Below are 19,107 nucleotides of genomic sequence, written 5' to 3'. Positions count from 1 at the left end.
GAAACTTACCCAGTTTCCTGTTTGGAAGTGGTGGTGCTAAAGAGGAATGGCCACAGCGGGGGGTGGGGTGGAGGGGCGCGTGGAAGGTGCAGCCAGAGGAGCTGCCCGTGGGCTGGTCTGGAGTTTCGCTTCCTTTTACAGCCCCCAATGCTTTCCTGTTTCAGGATAGCGATGGTGACAAGAGCGATGACCTGGTGGTTGATGTCTCCAATGAGGTAGGCCTGGCTGTGGCCCTCTCTTCCCCTGGCACTGCATCCCATTCCCCAGAAGAGCAGAGGGTGGGCATTGCTAGGGAACCAGGGCAGGGCATCCACCATATGGATACTGGCTATCTAGTTTCTTCCCTTGCGATTTCTTTTGCACTGTCGCTGCAGAACTAGGCAGCTTAGCTGGCTCTGGATCTGTACTTGAAACCTCTCCGGTTACGGGAAGGGGCCCTGGAGTGCTGCTTGTGGTGAGCGCTTTGTTTTTGTTGCCAGGATCTGGCAACGCCCCGGGCGAGCCCTGCCCACTCGTCTCCGGAGAATGGGCTGGATAAAGCCCGTGGACTGAAGAAGGATGCCCCAAACAGCCCTGCTGCCTCCATCGCCTCCTCCAGCAGCACCCCTCCTTCTTCCAAGATTAAAGACTATGTAAGTGACGGTATAAGCAGCCAAGTCCTTTGCAGGGGAGTCCATCTTCCAAGTGTGGTGGTGGTCTCCGTCTCCTGGAACACTGGCCAGCTCCTCTGCACGGGAGGTGGTCCCTGAGGCTTGACCTCCAAGGGTCGGGGGGGGCTGCTCTTTCCCAACAAACCTTGGGCCCCTGAAGCTTACCTGATGCCAAGCCAGTCGCATCCTGCTACTCCAGGTTTTCCCCCCAGAGATTGGAGAAGGAAGGTCAGACAAAGGGGCAGCCCCAGAAATTCCAAGGGGAAAGGTTAACTCTGCTTGGGGCTAACTCTGATCTGCTCAGTTTGGTGATTATTTATTAATTTATTAAAATTTTATGCTGCCCATCTCCCCTCCAAGGTGATCAGGTGACCTAGGCAGGTGAAAGAGCCGCAATGAACCAACTCAAAACGAAGATCATCTCCTCTATACCTACTGCCTAATGATCATACTATAAAGTTACGTTCATTAGACACTAGAATGAGAAGCTCCCAACTCCTTTGAAGTAATTTTGGGGAAATTAACCCCATATCCAATCTTCATTCATAGTTGAATGCAGAGAAATTTCTCACTGGTGAATCTCTTTACCATTTTTGCATCCTGTTTAAAGAAACTGAATTTTAGAATTGATTCTGAGATTGAAAGGCAACCCTTTATCCTGTATCTAGTTAAAAACAAAACAAAAAATGTTTGAATGCAACAGGAATAGTCAGACCTTCCCCCAAATCTTGTTTTGGATCAGAATGATAAATCCTCTACCCCTGGTTTAAAGTCCAGCACTCCCACGCCAAGGAGCGACCTACCAACGCCTGGGACAAGCAGCGCTCCGGGCCTCCGACCAGTGCCGGGCAAGCTCCCTGGTGGAATGGACCCCCTGGGTAGGTTGTGGTTTGCCTTAATCCACTTGGGGTCTGCTTGCCCCAAAAGGCTGAGGGGGAGGTTTGGATTTTGAGGGCGGTTCATGGCATCACGGAATGGCAGACGAGAAGGGAACTTGGGCTCAGCTAGTAGGTCCAGTAAGAGAACCGGCTACCGCAGCCCCTCCCAGTCTCTCTTTAAAAGCCCCCAGTACTCCCATCAGCTCCTGTCGCACCTGGTCTGCAGCTGAACAGCTCTTGCTGCTCGGAATTTTTTCTTCCACCCCAGCCAGAACTGGCTTCCCTGCAATTTAGACCCGCAGTTCCTTGTTCTCTCTTCAGGCACTTTCGGACAAATCATAGTAGCAGTCTTGTTTAGTTTTGGTCAGTTTGATTGCAGAATCTTGCATTTTGTGTGTTTGATTGTTCGCTTATTCTTTGACTTCTTCTAGCATCTGCCTTAAGGACTCCCATCTCCCTCACCGGCTCTTACGCTGCCCCCTTCGCTATGATGGGGCATCACGAGATGAATGGCTCCCTTGCCAGCCCTGGGGCCTATGCAGGGTTGCACAACATCCCCCCTCAAATGACAGCTGCTGCCGCCGCCGCCGTTGCCTATGGCCGGTCACCAATGGTGAGCTTTGGAGCTGTACGTAGACCTTTGAGCTCCTTTCTGTATGGTGCGGGGGGGGGCAGGGGGGCAGAGATGGGGAACCTTGCGGTCATCCTTTCAGGAAAAGGGCACACTCATTTCTTTTCAATATTTTTTTTAATTTATTAAAATACATATTTCAAAAAAGGGAAAAAACAAAAACAAAGCAAAACTCAACAGGACAAAAAAAATAAATGTACATAAAAAACACAGTTTATCAACTTCTGCAGCCCCATTTACACAACCCATTTGACCTGACCTCTATCTACTATCTATATTTCTTTCTATCTATACGTGTGGGGGGGGGCAGTATCTCTAGAGGCAAGGAAGGAAACTCACTTTGAGCGGTGTGGAAAACTGTCCACATGAAGGAGCTGGTTTTGCCTCCCCAGGTCCTTTATAGGCTGCTTTGCAGATTCCTTTTAGTCACTTGGCAGGAGTCTCCAGAGCTTCCAGACATCTCACCCAGCTTTGCAAGTCCTAAAGGAGGGCCAGCCTGGGACTTCTCCATCTCCTGGGAAGTGGGCTGAGGGCTCCAGGCCAGAGCCAGAGCAGTTCAAGGAGGGGGTCTCTCTCGCCAGGCCCCAATCAGGGTATCTTGGGTCTGAGCTTCTGCCTCACCTTGAGGGGAAACCTAATTTTAGGACCAAGGTTCTGGCTGAAGGCTTTCTTTGTGGATGTCCAGATGTTCTGCAATTACAACAACATCATGCATAAAACAACCTAACGGGAATTGGCATCTGCAATGCATTTTCTTAGGAGCCTTTGAGTTGGAGGACCTGCATTCCCAATCTCTTCGTTGGGATAGTTCCATGTCCTCCTGCCTCTCTGGCCTCTGATCGCTTGTGGCCAAGAGTTGAGGAGAAGACCTTTGTCTCCCTAGGACAGGGGTAGGCAACCTCGGCTCTTTTATGACTCATGGACTTCAATTCCCAGAATTCCTGAGTCAGTTGAAGTCCATGAGTCATAAAAGAGCCGACGTTGCCTACCCCTGCCCTAGGATCAGAAATTGGGGCTGACTCTTAAATCCTTTCTTGGAGGTGAGATTAGGACTTCTATCCTTTTATTGCAGAGCTCCCCAATCATCTTTCCGGGATGATTTTGTGGCAGGGTGAGGCACATGCGCCACATGAGCACCCATGAGACTTGCACAAGTGGGACTGCGAGTACTCGCAACAAGGCTCGTGCGAGTGGGGCCACAAGCACCTGCAATAGCACGAGTGGGACCACAAGCGCCTGCAACAATGCTCATGCGAGTGGGGCTGCAACTGCTTGCAATGCTCACAGTGTCCCTTGTGCAAATGGGGCAGTGTGCATGCAGATGTGCGCACACTGACCAGCCAGTCACACGGCCTGGTGGCAATTAGGTTATGGTCTGGTAGCGGGCTGTGGCCCACAGGTTGGGGGCTCCTGTTTTATTAAATGCCTGTTAAAAATCTCATCTCTAGGTTGGATTTGACCCCCATCCACCAATGAGGACTCCTGTCCTGCCCTCCATTCCTGGCGGCAAACCGTAAGTTGCTTTAAGCCTTTGTCCCCAAGTTCAAACTTGTTTAGTCTTGAATCCTGTTCTGTAGAAAGACAGCTACTTAATAAGGATGGGGGTGGGGTGTTATTTGGCTTCCAAAATGTGCCAGGCGCCACAAAGATAGCTTGCAGGTGAGAACGATCTGTAGGCCTTTCCCAACAAGAGCCAGCGGAGTCTGAGGATGGAGCATGAGGCAGCCCTCGGTGTGTAGGGAGATTGTAGGATTGAGGTTAATCCAGTCGCTGAAAAGTCTTCGCCTGAGCAGGGCTTAGCTCTGGGTAACAAGAGCTGCCTTGGCCCTTGTCTCCTCTTCCCCCCCCTTCTCTCCCCAGAGCTTACTCGTTCCACGTGAGCACAGATGGGCAAATGCAGCCAGTTCCATTTCCTCACGATGCCCTTGCTGGCCCTGGCATCCCCCGCCACGCCCGTCAGATCAATACCCTGAGCCATGGCGAAGTGGTGTGTGCCGTGACTATCAGCAACCCAACCAGGCACGTGTACACAGGGGGAAAGGGCTGTGTGAAGATCTGGGATATCAGCCAGCCGGGCACCAAGAGCCCCATCTCCCAGCTAGATTGCTTGGTAAGTGGCGGGGCTGGCAGTTGTCTGAACCTTGGTTAGAACTTGCACCAAGGTCTGTGGGGTGAGGTCAGGGTGCAAATAATCACCTACTGAGCTGTCCACCAGGCTGTTTGTGGGGCTGCCCACCTCCAATTACTTCTGCTTGTCCTGTGAGATCCAGCAGAGGAGTCACGCTTGGCTCCCTTCTTTTAACTGTGACATCTTACAGGACAGGAAGGATGGCACGTACCCCCCTCACTTTGCTGGCCTTCCTGAAGGTAAACACACAGCGATTCCTTTGAGCCCTGGGCCAGGCTGGGGTGAGCCCACCTTGCTGTGACGATTCCAAGCTTTGGGGACAACTCCATACACAGTGTTGATTGGTTTCTTATTATTTTTATTGTAGTGGTTGTTGGCTGCCCAGGGATGAGTGTGGCTGAGCGGTCATAAGGAAAAAGGCTCTTCACTAACTGTGCCTATAGCAGCAGGATGGGCAAGCTGGCCTTTTGGGGTGTGGGGGGGAACATCAGATTCTGAAGGCCAGAAAAGATGCAACTGGAGAGGAGATCACTACTTAGGGCAAGCCAATGTCATTGCTTTTTTAGGGAAAAGAGATGGCTGTGGCGTTTTGTTTTGTTTTTTAAATCAAGCTAAATTTGGCACCGTAAGCCTTGCAGGTGTTTAATACTTACTTTCCTTTTCCCACGAAGAGTTATCCCAATATAATTGAAACAGGTGGATCTTCAGGCCTTTCTGAACGGCTGACGCCATAACTTTTATTGCTGTACGGTTCACTGCAGATGTTTCCCTCTCCAGAACAGGGATAACTACATCCGCTCCTGCAAACTCCTTCCAGATGGGCGCACACTTATTGTAGGGGGAGAGGCCAGCACCCTCACCATTTGGGACCTGGCTTCCCCCACCCCCAGAATCAAGGCAGAACTGACCTCCTCTGCCCCTGCCTGCTATGCCTTGGCCATCAGCCCAGATGCCAAAGTGTGCTTCTCGTGCTGCAGTGATGGAAACATTGCCGTCTGGGATCTCCACAACCAGACATTGGTTAGGTGAGCTTCCCCAGATCTGAGCGATTGTTGGTATGAGGGGCTTGCAGGTTGCTCCCGTGTTCTTTTGTTTAGAAGAAGGCTTCCCCCTGTCTGGCAAAACAAAAGTATGTCCATTCGGAAATAAAGTTGTTATTGTTGTTGTTAGTTGCGAAGTCACGTCCGACCCATCACAACCCTATGGACAACGTTCCTCCAGGCCTTCCTGTCCTCCACCATCTTCTGGAGTCCCTTTAAGCTCACGCCTGCTGCTTCAGTGACTCCATCCAGCCACCTCATTCTCTGTCGTCCCCTTCTTCTCTTGCCCTCCACCTTTCCCAGCATGAGGCTCTTCTCCAGTGAGTCCTTCCTTCTCATTAGGTGGCCAAAGTCTTTGAGTTTCAACTTCAGGATCTGGCCTTCTAAAGAGCAGTCAGGGTTGGAAATAAAGTAGGAGAAGCCAAATGGGGTGGAGCAAGAAGAGCTGCTTATTCAAGCCCTTCCTTGCTTGATAGCATTCATCCTGACCAAGAGCACCAAGCCCTCATCCCCAGGACTCGTTAGCTACGTCACTGGGCTCTCCAGTCTTCCAGCCAGATACCTGAGAATTCCTTCAGGATGTCAGCCAAGTGTTTCTCATCCTCGCAAGGGAAGCAGTTTGGGTTCATGAACCCCCAGTTTCTGCTTGAGGAGAAAGTGGTCAAGAAAACCTTTGCCCAGGTCCATGTGATGTGCCAGGGGTGTCCTCATCTGGGCCAGGGTTCCTTTCTCATAGCCACCCATGTAGGGAGGCTTGCCCTGTGCCCTCCTTGGGCTGCAGCTGGCCCAGAAGGCAGCCTTAGGGATGGCTACCAGCAGTCAAGGTTTCAGAGTTGTGCTAGTTACCAGTGAGCATCCGAGTACGGTTGAAGCATATGTTCAGCCGTGGGGCGGTCTGCTTCTCCGAGGACTGCCTTTCCCCCCTTGTGTCCACCCAGGGTCCCATCCTTAAAACAGGGTCCGCTAAGGAGCCCCAGGAGCGCACCGTCACAGGGGTGTCACTTCCCATCTGGAACAATATCCCTGCGGGAGTTTGTGTTGCCCGACTTTCTTGGAGTGAAAGTCTCTCCCCAGGCCATGGACACCCTTTCAGCAGGAACTTTGTATGATCGGGCTTCGTTACTTCTTTTATTAGTTTTAGCGCCCACCATCTTACGTGTGGGTAAGTTATTGGGGGTTTTATTGTAAACTGGTCAGACTGAATTGAGTCGAGTGGCTCTGTAAATTTCACAAGTAACAGTAAATAAGAGAAGCTTCAGACGGGGCCGTGAAACTCTCTTTCCTCGTCTTGGTTCCCTTTGCAGGCAGTTCCAGGGTCACACGGACGGCGCCAGCTGCATCGACATCTCCCATGATGGCACCAAACTCTGGACGGGGGGCTTGGACAACACTGTGCGCTCCTGGGACCTTCGGGAAGGCAGGCAGCTACAGCAACATGACTTCACCTCCCAGGTGAGTTTTGGGCCTGATTCCTTGCAGGGAGGAAGAACTAATAATAATAAACCTTTATTGTCAAAGTACAACATGTACTAACAGGACCAACCAAGAACTGAAGATTACGAACAACTGGTGCCCTCCCTCTTCCCAGTTCTCTGGGTCCACGTGGCTTCTGAAGTGTCAGTGCATGAGTCCCGCAGGGGCACCATGTTGGTGGAGGTGGATCCTAGGACCAAAAGGAGCCCGGGGGAGGCAGGGGGTTTTTTGTGGCCCATTGCAGCTCCCAAAGTCCCTCCTGGAATCCCAGCCTTAACGGGATTTGAAATTCATGAAACCCAACAAGGGGCTTTTGCTTTCATGGCAAAGCCAATCTGAAAGAAGAAATTACCTGATGCTGAAAAAGAGGGAGGGGTGTCCTGGGGACATTTTCTTCTGCAGGACAGGCGGTGGGGCCTTTCTCCTCCTTGCTTTGGGAGCAGTTGAGTCCAGCCTCAGGCCCTGTGGGAGTTGGACCGAGCCGAGAGGCACCTCCGAGCAGCTGCTCCTTGTCTTCTTTCTAGATCTTCTCGCTTGGCTATTGCCCAACAGGCGAGTGGCTTGCGGTGGGGCTGGAGAGCAGCAATGTGGAAGTGCTGCATCACACCAAACCTGACAAATACCAGCTCCACCTCCACGAAAGCTGTGTCCTATCCCTCAAGTTTGCCTATTGCGGTGAGTGCCTCTTGGGGCGAGGGTGCAATTCAACAGCAGGGACTGAATCTGGCAGGTTGGTGGTTCCCAGTGGGTAGGAAAAGGCTGCTGTAGGCCTGGGAAGTCTCCTCCCACAGGCTGGAGGAACCAGACATTTCCTGAAGCTGCAACTAAGCGTCTGCAGCCGGCTTTCTACTCCTGCAGCATTCAGGGGAGGCAGGTGGCCATTTTGAGAAAAGGTGAGAACAGGAGTAGGAAGGTCCCTATCCAGTGCAGGGAAGAGGCTGGGTCACCTGTAGCACCAGCTTCCTAGAAGGGAATTAAGAAAGTCCTTTGGATTAATGGTGCTATCCTCATTCCAGCCTTGTTTTTCTTGTTGGGAAAGCTAATGCCCGGTTTGTGTCTGTAGGAAAGTGGTTTGTGAGCACCGGTAAGGACAACCTCCTCAATGCCTGGAGGACTCCGTATGGAGCCAGCATCTTCCAGGTGAGAACCTTCCCTGCATTGGGGAAAGGGGGAGGGTGGATGTGGGGAGCAGGCATGGCTCCTCTGAGTCTTGAGCAGCCTGCAGCTTGCACCGTGTTCCGTCAAAGAGAGCCCACCTGCAGGTTTGTTCTCCATTTCCTTGCTGCCTGCACGTCGTTGCAGAGGGATGTGCACGCAAGCACAAGGAAGACACTTGCTGTTATTGCTATGTGATCCTGTGAAAACTAAAAGGCATTGTTTCTTCTTTTTATCCTCTCCATCAAGTCAAAAGAATCTTCTTCCGTTTTAAGCTGTGATATTTCAGCAGACGACAAATACATTGTCACAGGTTCAGGTGACAAGAAGGCCACGGTTTACGAAGTAATCTACTGAGTAGCTGTGACTTGACTAATGACTCTGGGAGAAGAACACAAAAGGAGAGCAGCTGAAGGTTCCTCTGATGCCCTCTGGAGGGTTTTATGACCGGGGTGGATCTTCTGTGACGACCTTGGAATAACTCTGGAAGGAACTTTGAAGCTCAGTCCAGCTGGTCAGTGGCAATGCATTGTCCGTGCTGGTTTGTGTTTTTCTCTTGGTTCTCTGATCAGAAGGCAGCTAACATCCTGGATTTGCATTCAGGAGGAGCCCGCAGGTCTTAGTTCCCCATCAGACTTTCAGGAACTGTAGATAACAGAGGAGTTTCGTGCTGAGGCTTCCTTGGTCTGCTAATCAGTCGTCCTCTGTTTTCTGCTGCTGCTGCTGCTGCTTCCTTGGTCTGCTGTCACTCTGTACTGCTTCAGTTTGGCTTCCATTCTGGCGGTAGCCACCACCATTTTCCTCCCAACCCTGCCCTTCCCTTGAAAATACGCTTGGAGATACTCTTACCAGCCTTGTCAGCAGCCTGAGCAAAGGTGTCCTCCGTGAGATGGTTTTCTCTGTTGGATGTGTGAACCCGTTCTTCTGGCCTTAAGTCTTCTCTGGGCCTGGTTTGAGCCTCCAGTTGGATTCGTCTCTCCTGATTCTGATGCAGTGGAGAAGTCGCTGTTTTCGAAGCACTTATCAATTGGGGCAACAGGATGCCTTGCCCCCCAAGTGGGCTCTTGCCCACCACAGCCTTCAGACCCAAACGCTGAGAGGATGGGTGTTCAAGAACGCCACAGTTAACTAATACGCTCAGGGAGCCCAAGAAAAAGATAATAGCAACTTGTGGTGGGTGTTTCTTTTTTTTACTCCAATTAAATTAAAGTAATAGATAATGCAGGTTGTTTTTTTTTTAAGTTTACTAACGAACATGGTTTCTGTATGGGACGGTGGACAACGGGATTTCTGTGGCTTTTGGCAATTAGTGTTTCAGCCTGTCGGCTTGAGCAAAAGTTGTATGTGGGGAAGGGAGCAGGGAGGGAGACCCACTTCTGGCATTTTTGTACTAAAGGAGTAAATAAAATTAAACATGGGAAATGACATGTTTGTGTAGCAGAAGATCTTGCCTTGTAATGTAGCATACGAAAAAGAATTTTTATACCACATTTTATGGATTGTTTTTTAACTGTTGATTTTGATCTGGTTTTTAAAAAGGTAACTACAGCTTAATGGTGAAAAAAACTACCTGTTTCTATTAAAGGCCATGTTGGTACACAAAGGAAGATGGACTGGACGGTTCTTTGTCTGCCCAATCGGGTTGAGTGTGTTTTTCCTTCCACTGAACAGAACCGGCAGGCTGTTTATTTTATTTATTTTATTTATTTTAATCCCATTTATATCCCGCCCTTCTCCGAAGACTCAGGGCGGCTTACAAGCTTAGCAGTAGCCTCCATTCTATGTATATGCCTGCTTATTAGGGCTTTCACACACCCCCAAGCGGCATTATTACAAAGTCAGCTTATTGCCCCCAACAATCTGGGTCCTCATTTTACCTACCTGGGAAGGATGGAAGGCTGAGTCAACCTTGAGCCTGGTGGGACTTGAACCTGCACTAATTGCAGGCAGCTGGTGTTACTTAAGGAGGCATTAGCCCACTGCTCCACCGAGGCTCTTTAAGCTAGTTTGCAGGTGGCATCGGGTTGGGCCATGGAGATGCCGTGTGCATTTCTGCAGGTGAACCAAGATGAACATAAACAGGAGCATTCACGTATGTCATTACGGGTCAGCTACCCCCGCCCCAAATGGAGGGGAGAATTGTTTCGAATCATGATTCTGCTTTGTGCTGGTCTACATTTTTATGTTAAACTTTGCAAATGAGCAGATTTCCAGTATCTTTAGGTGTGAAGGTAGTTAAGCACTTTGCAACCCAGGCTGCAATAGCTTCCCTAATGACCTGCTTTGTAGGAGAAATTCATCCTTAGCATCATACTTTTAAGATTATTCATAACCCAAACATATCCCGTTTTTGCTGTTGTTTGTAGACTATATTGCCTTATTGTTAAAAGTGCTGAAGAATTTGAAATGGGGTTGCTTGGAGGAGGACTTTGCCCAGTCTGTGATTACATCATCTATTTAAGGTCTTTATGTTACATCAGGAGGAGGAGGAGGACGCAATAGGTTCACATTGTGTCTGATTCTCGGTGATTGCGTGGGCCAGTTCTCTCCACATTCCAAACTTGAGTGGCTTCTTTCATTTGTTTTATGCTTGGCTGGTTTCAGCTTTGATATTCTTTAGCCACTGGGTAGCTAGTCTCCTTTTGCCACTGACCATTTTGAGTATAACTGCCTTTTTCAATTTATTGAATGACAATTAGTAAGTCAGTTTTTTTGTGATTTTGGCTTTGATATGGTGGTTTCTATTTGTGCTTGCTTATTTGCTGTCCAAGGAGCCTTCTCCAACATCACAGCTTGAACAAGTCAATTTTCTTCCTATCCCGTTTTTTCATGGTGAACTTTCACAATTGTAGGCTGCTGTGGGAAATGCAATAGTGCGGAGGAATCTGTGTTTAAGTAGCCAGGCTGAGGTCCTCGCTTTTCCGTACTCAATTCTTGTTCTTCAGTGCAGTTTCACCCTTTATTTCTGGACCGCATTGACTGCTTTGATCAATCTGCAATCCCAGGAATATGAATTCTGACATGCATTCAGTATCTTCAGCCAGTTTGTTCTGACATTTCCATGGCTTGATCTCTTTGATGACAGGAGAAGAGGCCAAATTGTGAGCTGCTTTGGTTCCTGCTTGGAGCTGTATTGAAAGGGGAAAGGAGACAAGCCACACCCACACCCACACACACACAGTTCCTTGGGGGCAGGCACTGTGCTGTGTGAGGACAGGATTCCTGCTGGCAGAGGGCATTCAGCTAATTCCGTGTTTCATGGGAGCAAAGGCTGGCTCATGGCCAAGAGGCATGCTGTGCATAAGCATGATGGGGATGGATATCTACTTGTTCTGCCAGAATTTAGGTTGTTTCTTTCCTGCTACACCATACTGTCACGGTTCTGACAGACAAAAACAAATAAGGCAGAACTCGCAAGGCTTGCAAATTCCTCAAAGAACATGTTTATTCTTACAATGTATCGGCACCTCAAAAGGGAAACCAAGACTAAAGAGATACACAACAATTCCCCAAGCTTGTTGGCGGGCTTTTCATGGCAGGCCCAGCCCGCAGTCCCGGGAGCAGAGGATAACCTTGGTTCTCACCAGAGAAAGCCTGAGAGAAAGTTTGTTTTGACTAGTGAAACACCTGCAACCCCCCCCCTCCCTTGGTGCTGAGTGTGTCAACTAAAAACGAGAAAGGAAAATGGCCACCACCACGCTCATTCAAAGTTGAAACACACCTTTTCTAAGCAAATCTCTACAGATGAAGGGGCAAATTATTTTCGTGCTCTGAGCAATAAGACGCCAGCCATTTGGTCCAAACTGCAAAAAAAAAAAAAAAAAAAGGACTTCTGGCTAATAGTGAAGGAGGTTTTCTGATGGCATAAGAGGTCAGCTTTGGCTTTGGAAATGAATGGGTTTTCCTTCAGGGAGATTGAATATTTCAGCTACTGGAGATTGTTGATCTTTGAAGTGCCTCTGATTTCACAGATTTATTCTCAGCTAGACATAAAATTTCAGTGACGGAGTCACTGACACCTATTGCTTGGATAGGACCGGAGTTTAATTCTGTCCTTTTCCAACCTTGCTGTGTTCCAATCATTTGCGAAATGCATAAGCCCCAGATTCATTTTTTCCCCAATTTATTTTATTTTATTTTATTTTATTTTTCACAGTTCCTTTAATATACCACAAACTAACCAATGAAATATCAACATTTTTTCAGGTATTTAACATTTGTTATATCAGTAATGCTGTAGATATTATATATCGCCATACATAAAATACATACATGTCATGGATGAGAGAATGGATTTTATCTTTATCTTTATCTTTATCTTTATTAGACTTATATACCGCCCTTCTCCCGTAGGACTCAGGGCGGTTCACAAGGTTTTTAAAATAACAATACAACAATTACAAAATTAAGAACAGTTAAAATGATTATATTTAAACCTTGAATAAATATAAAATATAAAACCCCAATTAAAATCCAATTAAAACCCCAATTAATACTCTCAGTCCAGGCCAGAAAGCTCAAAGAGCCAAGTCTTCAGGTCCCGACAGAATGAGCGAAGGTCAGGGGCAGTCCTAAGCTCCACGGGCAGCTGGTTCCAGAGGGCAGGCGCACCCACAGAGAAGCCCCTCCCCCTGGGTGTTATCCGCCGGCAATCTCTTACCGGTGGCACCCTGAGAAGACCCTCCCTGTGGGAGCGCACTGGATGAAGGGAGCTTGATGCCAGCAGCAGGTGTTCCCTCAGATATCCCGGACCCAAGCCATTTAGGGCTTTATAGGTCATCACCAGCACCTTTTACTGAGGAATACTAGATTATTGACATTAGAGGGACATGATTTACAGTTCATATAGTATGGAAAAAATAGAATACACAGCTATTCCCAGAGACATTATATCAGGAATTCTTTATTGATGGTTTGGGAGAAAATAAAGAGGAAGCATTACTTGAGGATTCCAGATTGGCTCTCAATGATGGAAGCGTTAATACACCCCAATATGTTTAACATGGGAAACATTATAAGATATAAAGACCTACTAACAGATACGGGGAAGCTGAAAACCAAGCCCCAGGTTCTATGGAGCATCTCTGGTGGCCCCATTGAGGCAGCCTGTTGAGTTCTGCCCAGCCAGTGTTTGGCTTGCCATGCAGCAGGGAAGGGGGTCTGCAAGACTGTTCAAATCCAGCTGACCAGTCTTTGGTGGGCCTTCACTAGTAAGCTGCACTATTACAGATTTCAAAGTCGGATGGTTCTCACATCAAGAGAAAGGAATTGATATTTGGTAGACTGTGTAATAACTCATTAAATTCAGGAGCAAAAAAGGCTAAAGGTTGCTGGCATGATTTAGACTTGAAAAGATGTGCTTTCAATGGTGAATAGCTAACTAACACCTGCTCTTGGAGCCACAGTCCTCCACTCCAGAGGGAGCTGGTGCAGCATCCCATGTGTTTGTGTAAATGGGAAAAGGTTTGGAAGAAGTTGTTTCTGTAGCCGGATGTCTGCAGTCTTTCCAGCTGTAGCTGCTGCTGGTAAGTCTTGTGTCATTGTCCTACCTGAGGCGAGCCTTTGAGAGTCCCATCTTCCTTCCTTTCATGCCTTTCTATTAAACCCCAAGCATTTCACACACTTTTTCTCGATCTAGAGATCAGCCTTGTTCAACAGATACTGACCACTATCAGTGGTTTCTGGAGAAAACACTTGGGATTCCATGGCACACGAAGCTAGGGCAGGATTAAAAGAAAACAACATTACAATTTACACTTGGGTGTATAGGAGGCTGTAGGAAATCAGGCTGAGGTGAAGGAAACTGTCAAAAGGGGAGCACAGATGTGGTGACTGCTAAGTGGGGTTTTGTGTCTTGTGCATTCATGTGACCCTAAGCAAGGCCTTCACCCAAACTTTGTTAATTCCTCTCTCCGGAACTGGGAGGTACGGCCATAACCCAGAAAGGGGGTGTGTGTTCCTCTTTGGCTGAAATGGAGACCTTTTGTTCAATCCTGATATCGGGGAGACGTGCTCAGTGCCTTTTCCAGGCCCCGTTTCCTGGCCTCCGTCCCCTTGTCTCCTGCTCCCGGAACAGATGGCGAGAGGCAGCTTGGAAGATCCATCAGCTGCTGCTCTCTCTAGTTGATGACAGGGAGCATAACAGTTCGCTGGCTCCCTCGCCATCCCCTCTTCCACTGCTGAATCCCACCAGATTTAATTACTGTAATTGAGTCATAAAGAACAATTGTTTGCTGCCAGTGTGCACTGGAGTGTAGTCCTGGCTGGAGGCGGCTAATGCTTCTCAATGCAGCAGGCCACAAGCAGATGCTGGCAATGTAGAAGCTTCCCCTGACTAATAGGCGTCTTTTATAAATGGTAGGTTTCCTTTTTTTATTTTTTAAAAAATATTATTAGGCTTCAGCAAAAGATTAAATATAAAACCGACAACAACAAAAAGATGGACTAGGGAAAAGAGATTAAAGAAAAAGCAAAAAAAAGCAAACCCTTCCAGCTTTCTCCAGGACAGATACAGATACAAATGCATCAACATCTTACTCTGAAATTAACAATACTGTACACGGTGTTTCTATAATCACGAACAGTTCTTATTGTCAAATCCCAAAATGAAATGTTTATTTCTTTCAGTTTATGGCAGAAAGTCCAATAGGGGTTTCCAAGTAGTAACAAAGTTAGACAAAGTCTTGTCTTTAATCAAAGTAATGAAAGGTCATACCTGTCAATGATTTGCTTATATTCAGTTGACAGAAAGATTGAAGAGTTTTGATCACGTGGCATGTCTGTCTTATCACCAGATAGATACTGGTTTACCCCAGTAGATTTGTTTTTTGGTGCAATCACGAGAGAGGAGAAGAGATTCAATGCGGTGCAAGGTTAGGATTAGAATTAATCTCTCATATTACTGCAGCCAGTTCCATTTACATATTTGGATTATCTCCTACTTCAGTTGCAGCAGCATAGTGGTTACACATATGGAAAAGGTAAATATATCATAAAATATTACTTAACTTTTCTCTTGAGAAAGGCTCCCTACATGCAGAGAATTGATCTGTTAAATTATACAGCATATCTCAGCCTGATAAACTGATCCAGGCAAATTATGTTGCTTGTTTCAGTTTTATTTTGAAAATGTGAATGCCACTGTTGGCCTGGCACCTTACTAGGTTCCTGCCGTCAAAGGGAAAGGCAGGGGGAGGCATTTGGGGCAATACACACCTGTGGGTCTAATGGTGGGAAATGGGAGGGGGAAGTGACAACGGAAGAAGATCAGATCACCAATCCGGCTTGCACCAGGATCTTCTAGTCCTTTGCCCTGAGAATGGAATGTGACCAGTTTCACACCTCAGAATTTCTCAAAACATCACACCAGCATCACATTGGCTGGCCTGGGGAGGGAGGGATTGGGAGTTGGAAAGAATAGCTTTGTATTTTGCGTGGGAACACCAGATTCCACCTGACTTTACTGGAACCGGTTTCTCTCATTAAAAGTTCCTTTGCTTCAATTAAATGGAGGTACAAGTCTCACTTTCCTGAGAGAGCAAACATTAGGCAGAAGCTGCAATTTTGGTCAACCCGGAGAGGATTTTACCACCCATATGATATTGACTCAAGGGAGCCACCAAGAAGAAATTGAAGCCTGGGCAGAAGTGTCTATAAGACCCCCTCCAGAAGGATTGGATCTGTCCGAGCGGCTGGGGGAAGACGACCCGCCGAGACCCTGATGGTGTCTAGAGGAGTAGGAAGAGAAACCCCAACGGGTGACATTGACCTGCAGGGACAGAGGCAGCCACCGACACGGAAAGCAAGCTGAGCTGTAAAGGCTGTAGGAAGAAAGTGATGAGTGCGGAGAGAGCGACTGGGCAGACTGGATGATGGACTAAGCCATAAAGTGCACGTGGGAAGCATTTGAGAACCTCAAAGTGAATGAAACTCATGCTCGGATGGACCAACCTGATGCGCATCCACTCCCTACCGCAGCTGGTGACAGAACATCCATCCCCCTGTGACGGCCAGCACATCAGCCCAAACAGTGGCAGCCATCACCAGCCTAGCACTGGGGCTAGCTGCCCAGCAGGGGGCACCTCCGGGACCAGTCTCGGGGGGGGGAAGGAGAGCCCACAAGACATCCCCCCTGGATGTGAAGTTTAATGGAGACCCCCAGCAGGTCTGGAGCTACATGGTGGAGTATGGCCCGGAAATACCCCCTGGAGGGGCCAGCTGCTCAGTGGATGGTTATCCTCCACAATGACTGATTTGGAGCTGAGAAATTTCAACCGCTTTATGACCATCCTCCACAAGCTGTTCGAAGATCCCCTGGCCGATCACAAGACCAGGGACTGCATCAAACCTTCCTGCAAAGAAAGAGGATGGTGGCTGAGTACACCCAAGAATTTTGCGAGCTGGTGTGCCAACTAACCAATGTCCACAAGACATCCTCATCAGCTGCTTCAGGATGGGTTGAGTGATGAAATTTATAACACCTGTGTCTCCAGGGGTGCCTCCCCCTGTCCATGGGTAGCATGTCCTGGTAGAGATCGGCCTGGCTGGAACAAGCACCGACCAGGACATGGGTGGTGAAAGCCCCCCCAGAGAAGCGGGATGCCCTAAAACCACTGATGAGTACCCAAGGCAGGTTTTCAGTGACTTACAAAAGACTGGCAGAGTTGGGGTAATCTAATTTCCAGGGAAATTACGTTCCAGCCTTCAACAGGTGAGACTCTCCTGCAGAGGAACCCAGAGCGTGCCACTTCTGCCTGAACCAACAGGACAGGTAGACACCACTGGAGAGAGACAGTCCTTTACGTAATCCATCCCCAAGCCACGAAGGGCTTTAAAGGTACCCACCAGTACCTTGAATTGCACCTGAAAGCAGATTGGGAACCAGTGCAGCTCAAGGAACAGAGGTGCTCTATGAGCACGCCGACACATGCTCATCACTGCCCATATTGCCACATTTTGTACCCGATGAAATCTCACACTCTTCAAGGGCACCTCTTGTAGAGCATGCTGCAACAGTGCACTCAGGAGGTGGAACGATTCCTTTTTATTCCATTCTGATAGAATATTTCCTTGAAAGGAGGCTTTTGAAAAATCTGGATGCATCAGCTGGCCTGGCTGCCTGCCCGCCTGGCTGCCTGCCTGGCAATCACTGCAAAGCTGAGAGAAGCAGCCCTGCTTCTTCTCTAGAAAGCTCCGGGCAAGGGCTGGATGAATAGGAGCTCCACTGTCAGCCGTGAAAGCTTTAGGAATCAGCCATTTAATGAGAACGAACAAAGTTAACTGGCGGTTTAGCCCTAATGGGACTGCTGGGCAAATTAACAATCCGTTTAAGCAAAAACAAACAGTCCCGTTCTATGAACGGCTCTGGCACATTGAGCTGACTTAAGCTGAAATGATGAATAGCAGGTCAGAGGAGACCGTCTGTGATTTTTCCTCCCTGGACAGAGGCTGCAAGGAAGGAGACTTAATGGAAGAAAACAGAAGGCAAGGAGAGCAGCAAAGCTTTACTTCTACTTGTAGTGACTTCGTCATGCCTACCATCTTCACAAGGAGCCTTCTTCCATTTGCATCTCAGCCTTGCCTTTGGGAAGGCAGAGTTCACAAGACAGATTGCTCACCATTTGCTTGCCATTCAGACTGAGCCGCAGAGCCAACAGTTGACCAGCTGGTTTTCTAGACCAGGCAAAAGCTGCCTCAGCTGCCACCAGCCAATCTGTTTGCTTACAGCATCTCCCAGACCCCCCCCATGGACTCCCTTTTCCCAGGCATGGGAGCTAGAGAAGAAGGGTTTTGATGTTTTCATAGTCCAACACATTACTAAGATGTACAACCCTGGAATCCACCATCCAAATGAAAGTGAAGTTGAAATGCACAGGAATGGAGCCTGTCAGACCTGCCATCCTGCGGTGCCAGCCCTGCTTAGCTAGATGCCAGGCTGTCGTGAAAAATTTTGGGGGGAGGGAGCTGCTGGGTGGGACAAAAGGGGGGAGAATAAGGGAAAAGAAAGACTTGGCCCGTGAGGGGGATGGTCTGTTCCAAGGCCACCTAATGGAATGCAACACCTTCAAGTCTGTGCAGTGGGGGGGCTGATACCAAAATAATTACTTTGAATGGGATTAGACACTCATTGATAATTCTGGGGGGAGGGGGACCGAGGGAGAAAGTTAACTGCTTGATTTGATTTGGTCTGTGTGTCTCTGTCTCTATCTATCTATCTATCTATCTATCTATCTATCTATCTATCTATCTATCTATCTATCTACTTATCTATCTATCTAATCTATCTGTCATCTATCTGTTTTAAACTTTCTTGCATCTATTCCCTGTTAAGCCTTTTGCCAAACGTTTTTATATCTTTTTTGGTCCAGAAAGACTCACCAAGTGGAATTCTCTTATCCTCAGAAAATTTCCATTTAGCTGTAAAATATTTACATCTAGAAATGTTTAAGAAAGAGGGGCTTATGAGAGCCTTGTATCAAATAAGCTATTATATGGCTATGAGTTTAATTGAAATCCCTCAATTCCCAGCCGCTCTTTTAATTCTGTAATAACAAAAATTACATAATTAAAACACATAATTAAAATTGAAAATATTTTAATAATTAAAATAATTAATTACATAAGCCACTCAATTAATGACATAAGTCATTCATTTATGAGCTGTGGTGGCGCAGTGGTTGGAATGCAGCACTGCAGGCTAACTCACTGCTCGTTCCAGGAATTCGATTCTGAACATCTCAAGGTGGACTCAACCTTCCATTCTTCCAAGGTCGGTAAAATGAGGACCCAGATTGTTGAGGGCAATAGGCTGACTCTGCAAAGCCGCTCACAGAGGGTTGTAAAGCACTATGAATCTTTACATAAGCCTAAGTGCTGTTGCTATGAAAACCTTTGAAAGATTATTGGTGGCCCATCTGAAAATCATCACAGATCTGCTTCTAGACCCCTTGCAATTTGCCTACTGCACACATAGATTGGCAGAAGATGTTCATAATGGCACTGCACTACATCTTGCAACATCTTAAATCCCCAAGGAGCTATGCAAGGATAGTTTTTGTAGACTTCAGCTCATCATTCAATAACAATCCAGAAATTCTTCAGTCTAAGATGACACAACTAGCTGTGCGTGTCCAGCTTAGATTATAAGCTTTCT

At 47.8% G+C, this 19,107-nt stretch overlaps 1 protein-coding gene across 8 annotated transcripts in view; it reads left to right on the top strand.

Moving 5' to 3' along the window:
* Positions 1–9,177, top strand: part of TLE3 (TLE family member 3, transcriptional corepressor) — a 36,221-nt gene extending 27,044 nt beyond the window's left edge. For 4 of the 8 annotated variants that reach the window (XM_083371613.1, XM_083371615.1, XM_083371610.1 and 1 more), the window contains 11 exons: positions 165–215; positions 480–632; positions 1,393–1,528; positions 1,960–2,156; positions 3,608–3,672; positions 4,020–4,269; positions 5,065–5,312; positions 6,632–6,779; positions 7,325–7,475; positions 7,864–7,940; positions 8,205–9,177. In XM_083371613.1, the coding sequence (XP_083227739.1) occupies positions 165–215; positions 480–632; positions 1,393–1,528; positions 1,960–2,156; positions 3,608–3,672; positions 4,020–4,269; positions 5,065–5,312; positions 6,632–6,779; positions 7,325–7,475; positions 7,864–7,940; positions 8,205–8,312 (1,584 nt within the window). In that variant the 3' untranslated portion in view covers positions 8,313–9,177. The remainder of the gene's footprint in view (positions 1–164; positions 216–479; positions 633–1,392; positions 1,529–1,959; positions 2,157–3,607; positions 3,673–4,019; positions 4,270–5,064; positions 5,313–6,631; positions 6,780–7,324; positions 7,476–7,863; positions 7,941–8,204) is intronic. The other 4 variants (XM_083371614.1, XM_083371616.1, XM_083371611.1 and 1 more) reach the window with 2 other exon arrangements.
* Positions 9,178–19,107: the final 9,930 nt, after the last annotated feature.

This window comes from Vipera ursinii, assembly GCF_947247035.1.
Source record: "Vipera ursinii genome assembly, chromosome: 11".
NCBI lineage: Eukaryota > Metazoa > Chordata > Lepidosauria > Squamata > Viperidae > Vipera > Vipera ursinii.
This window is presented reverse-complemented; position numbering and strand designations above follow the sequence as displayed.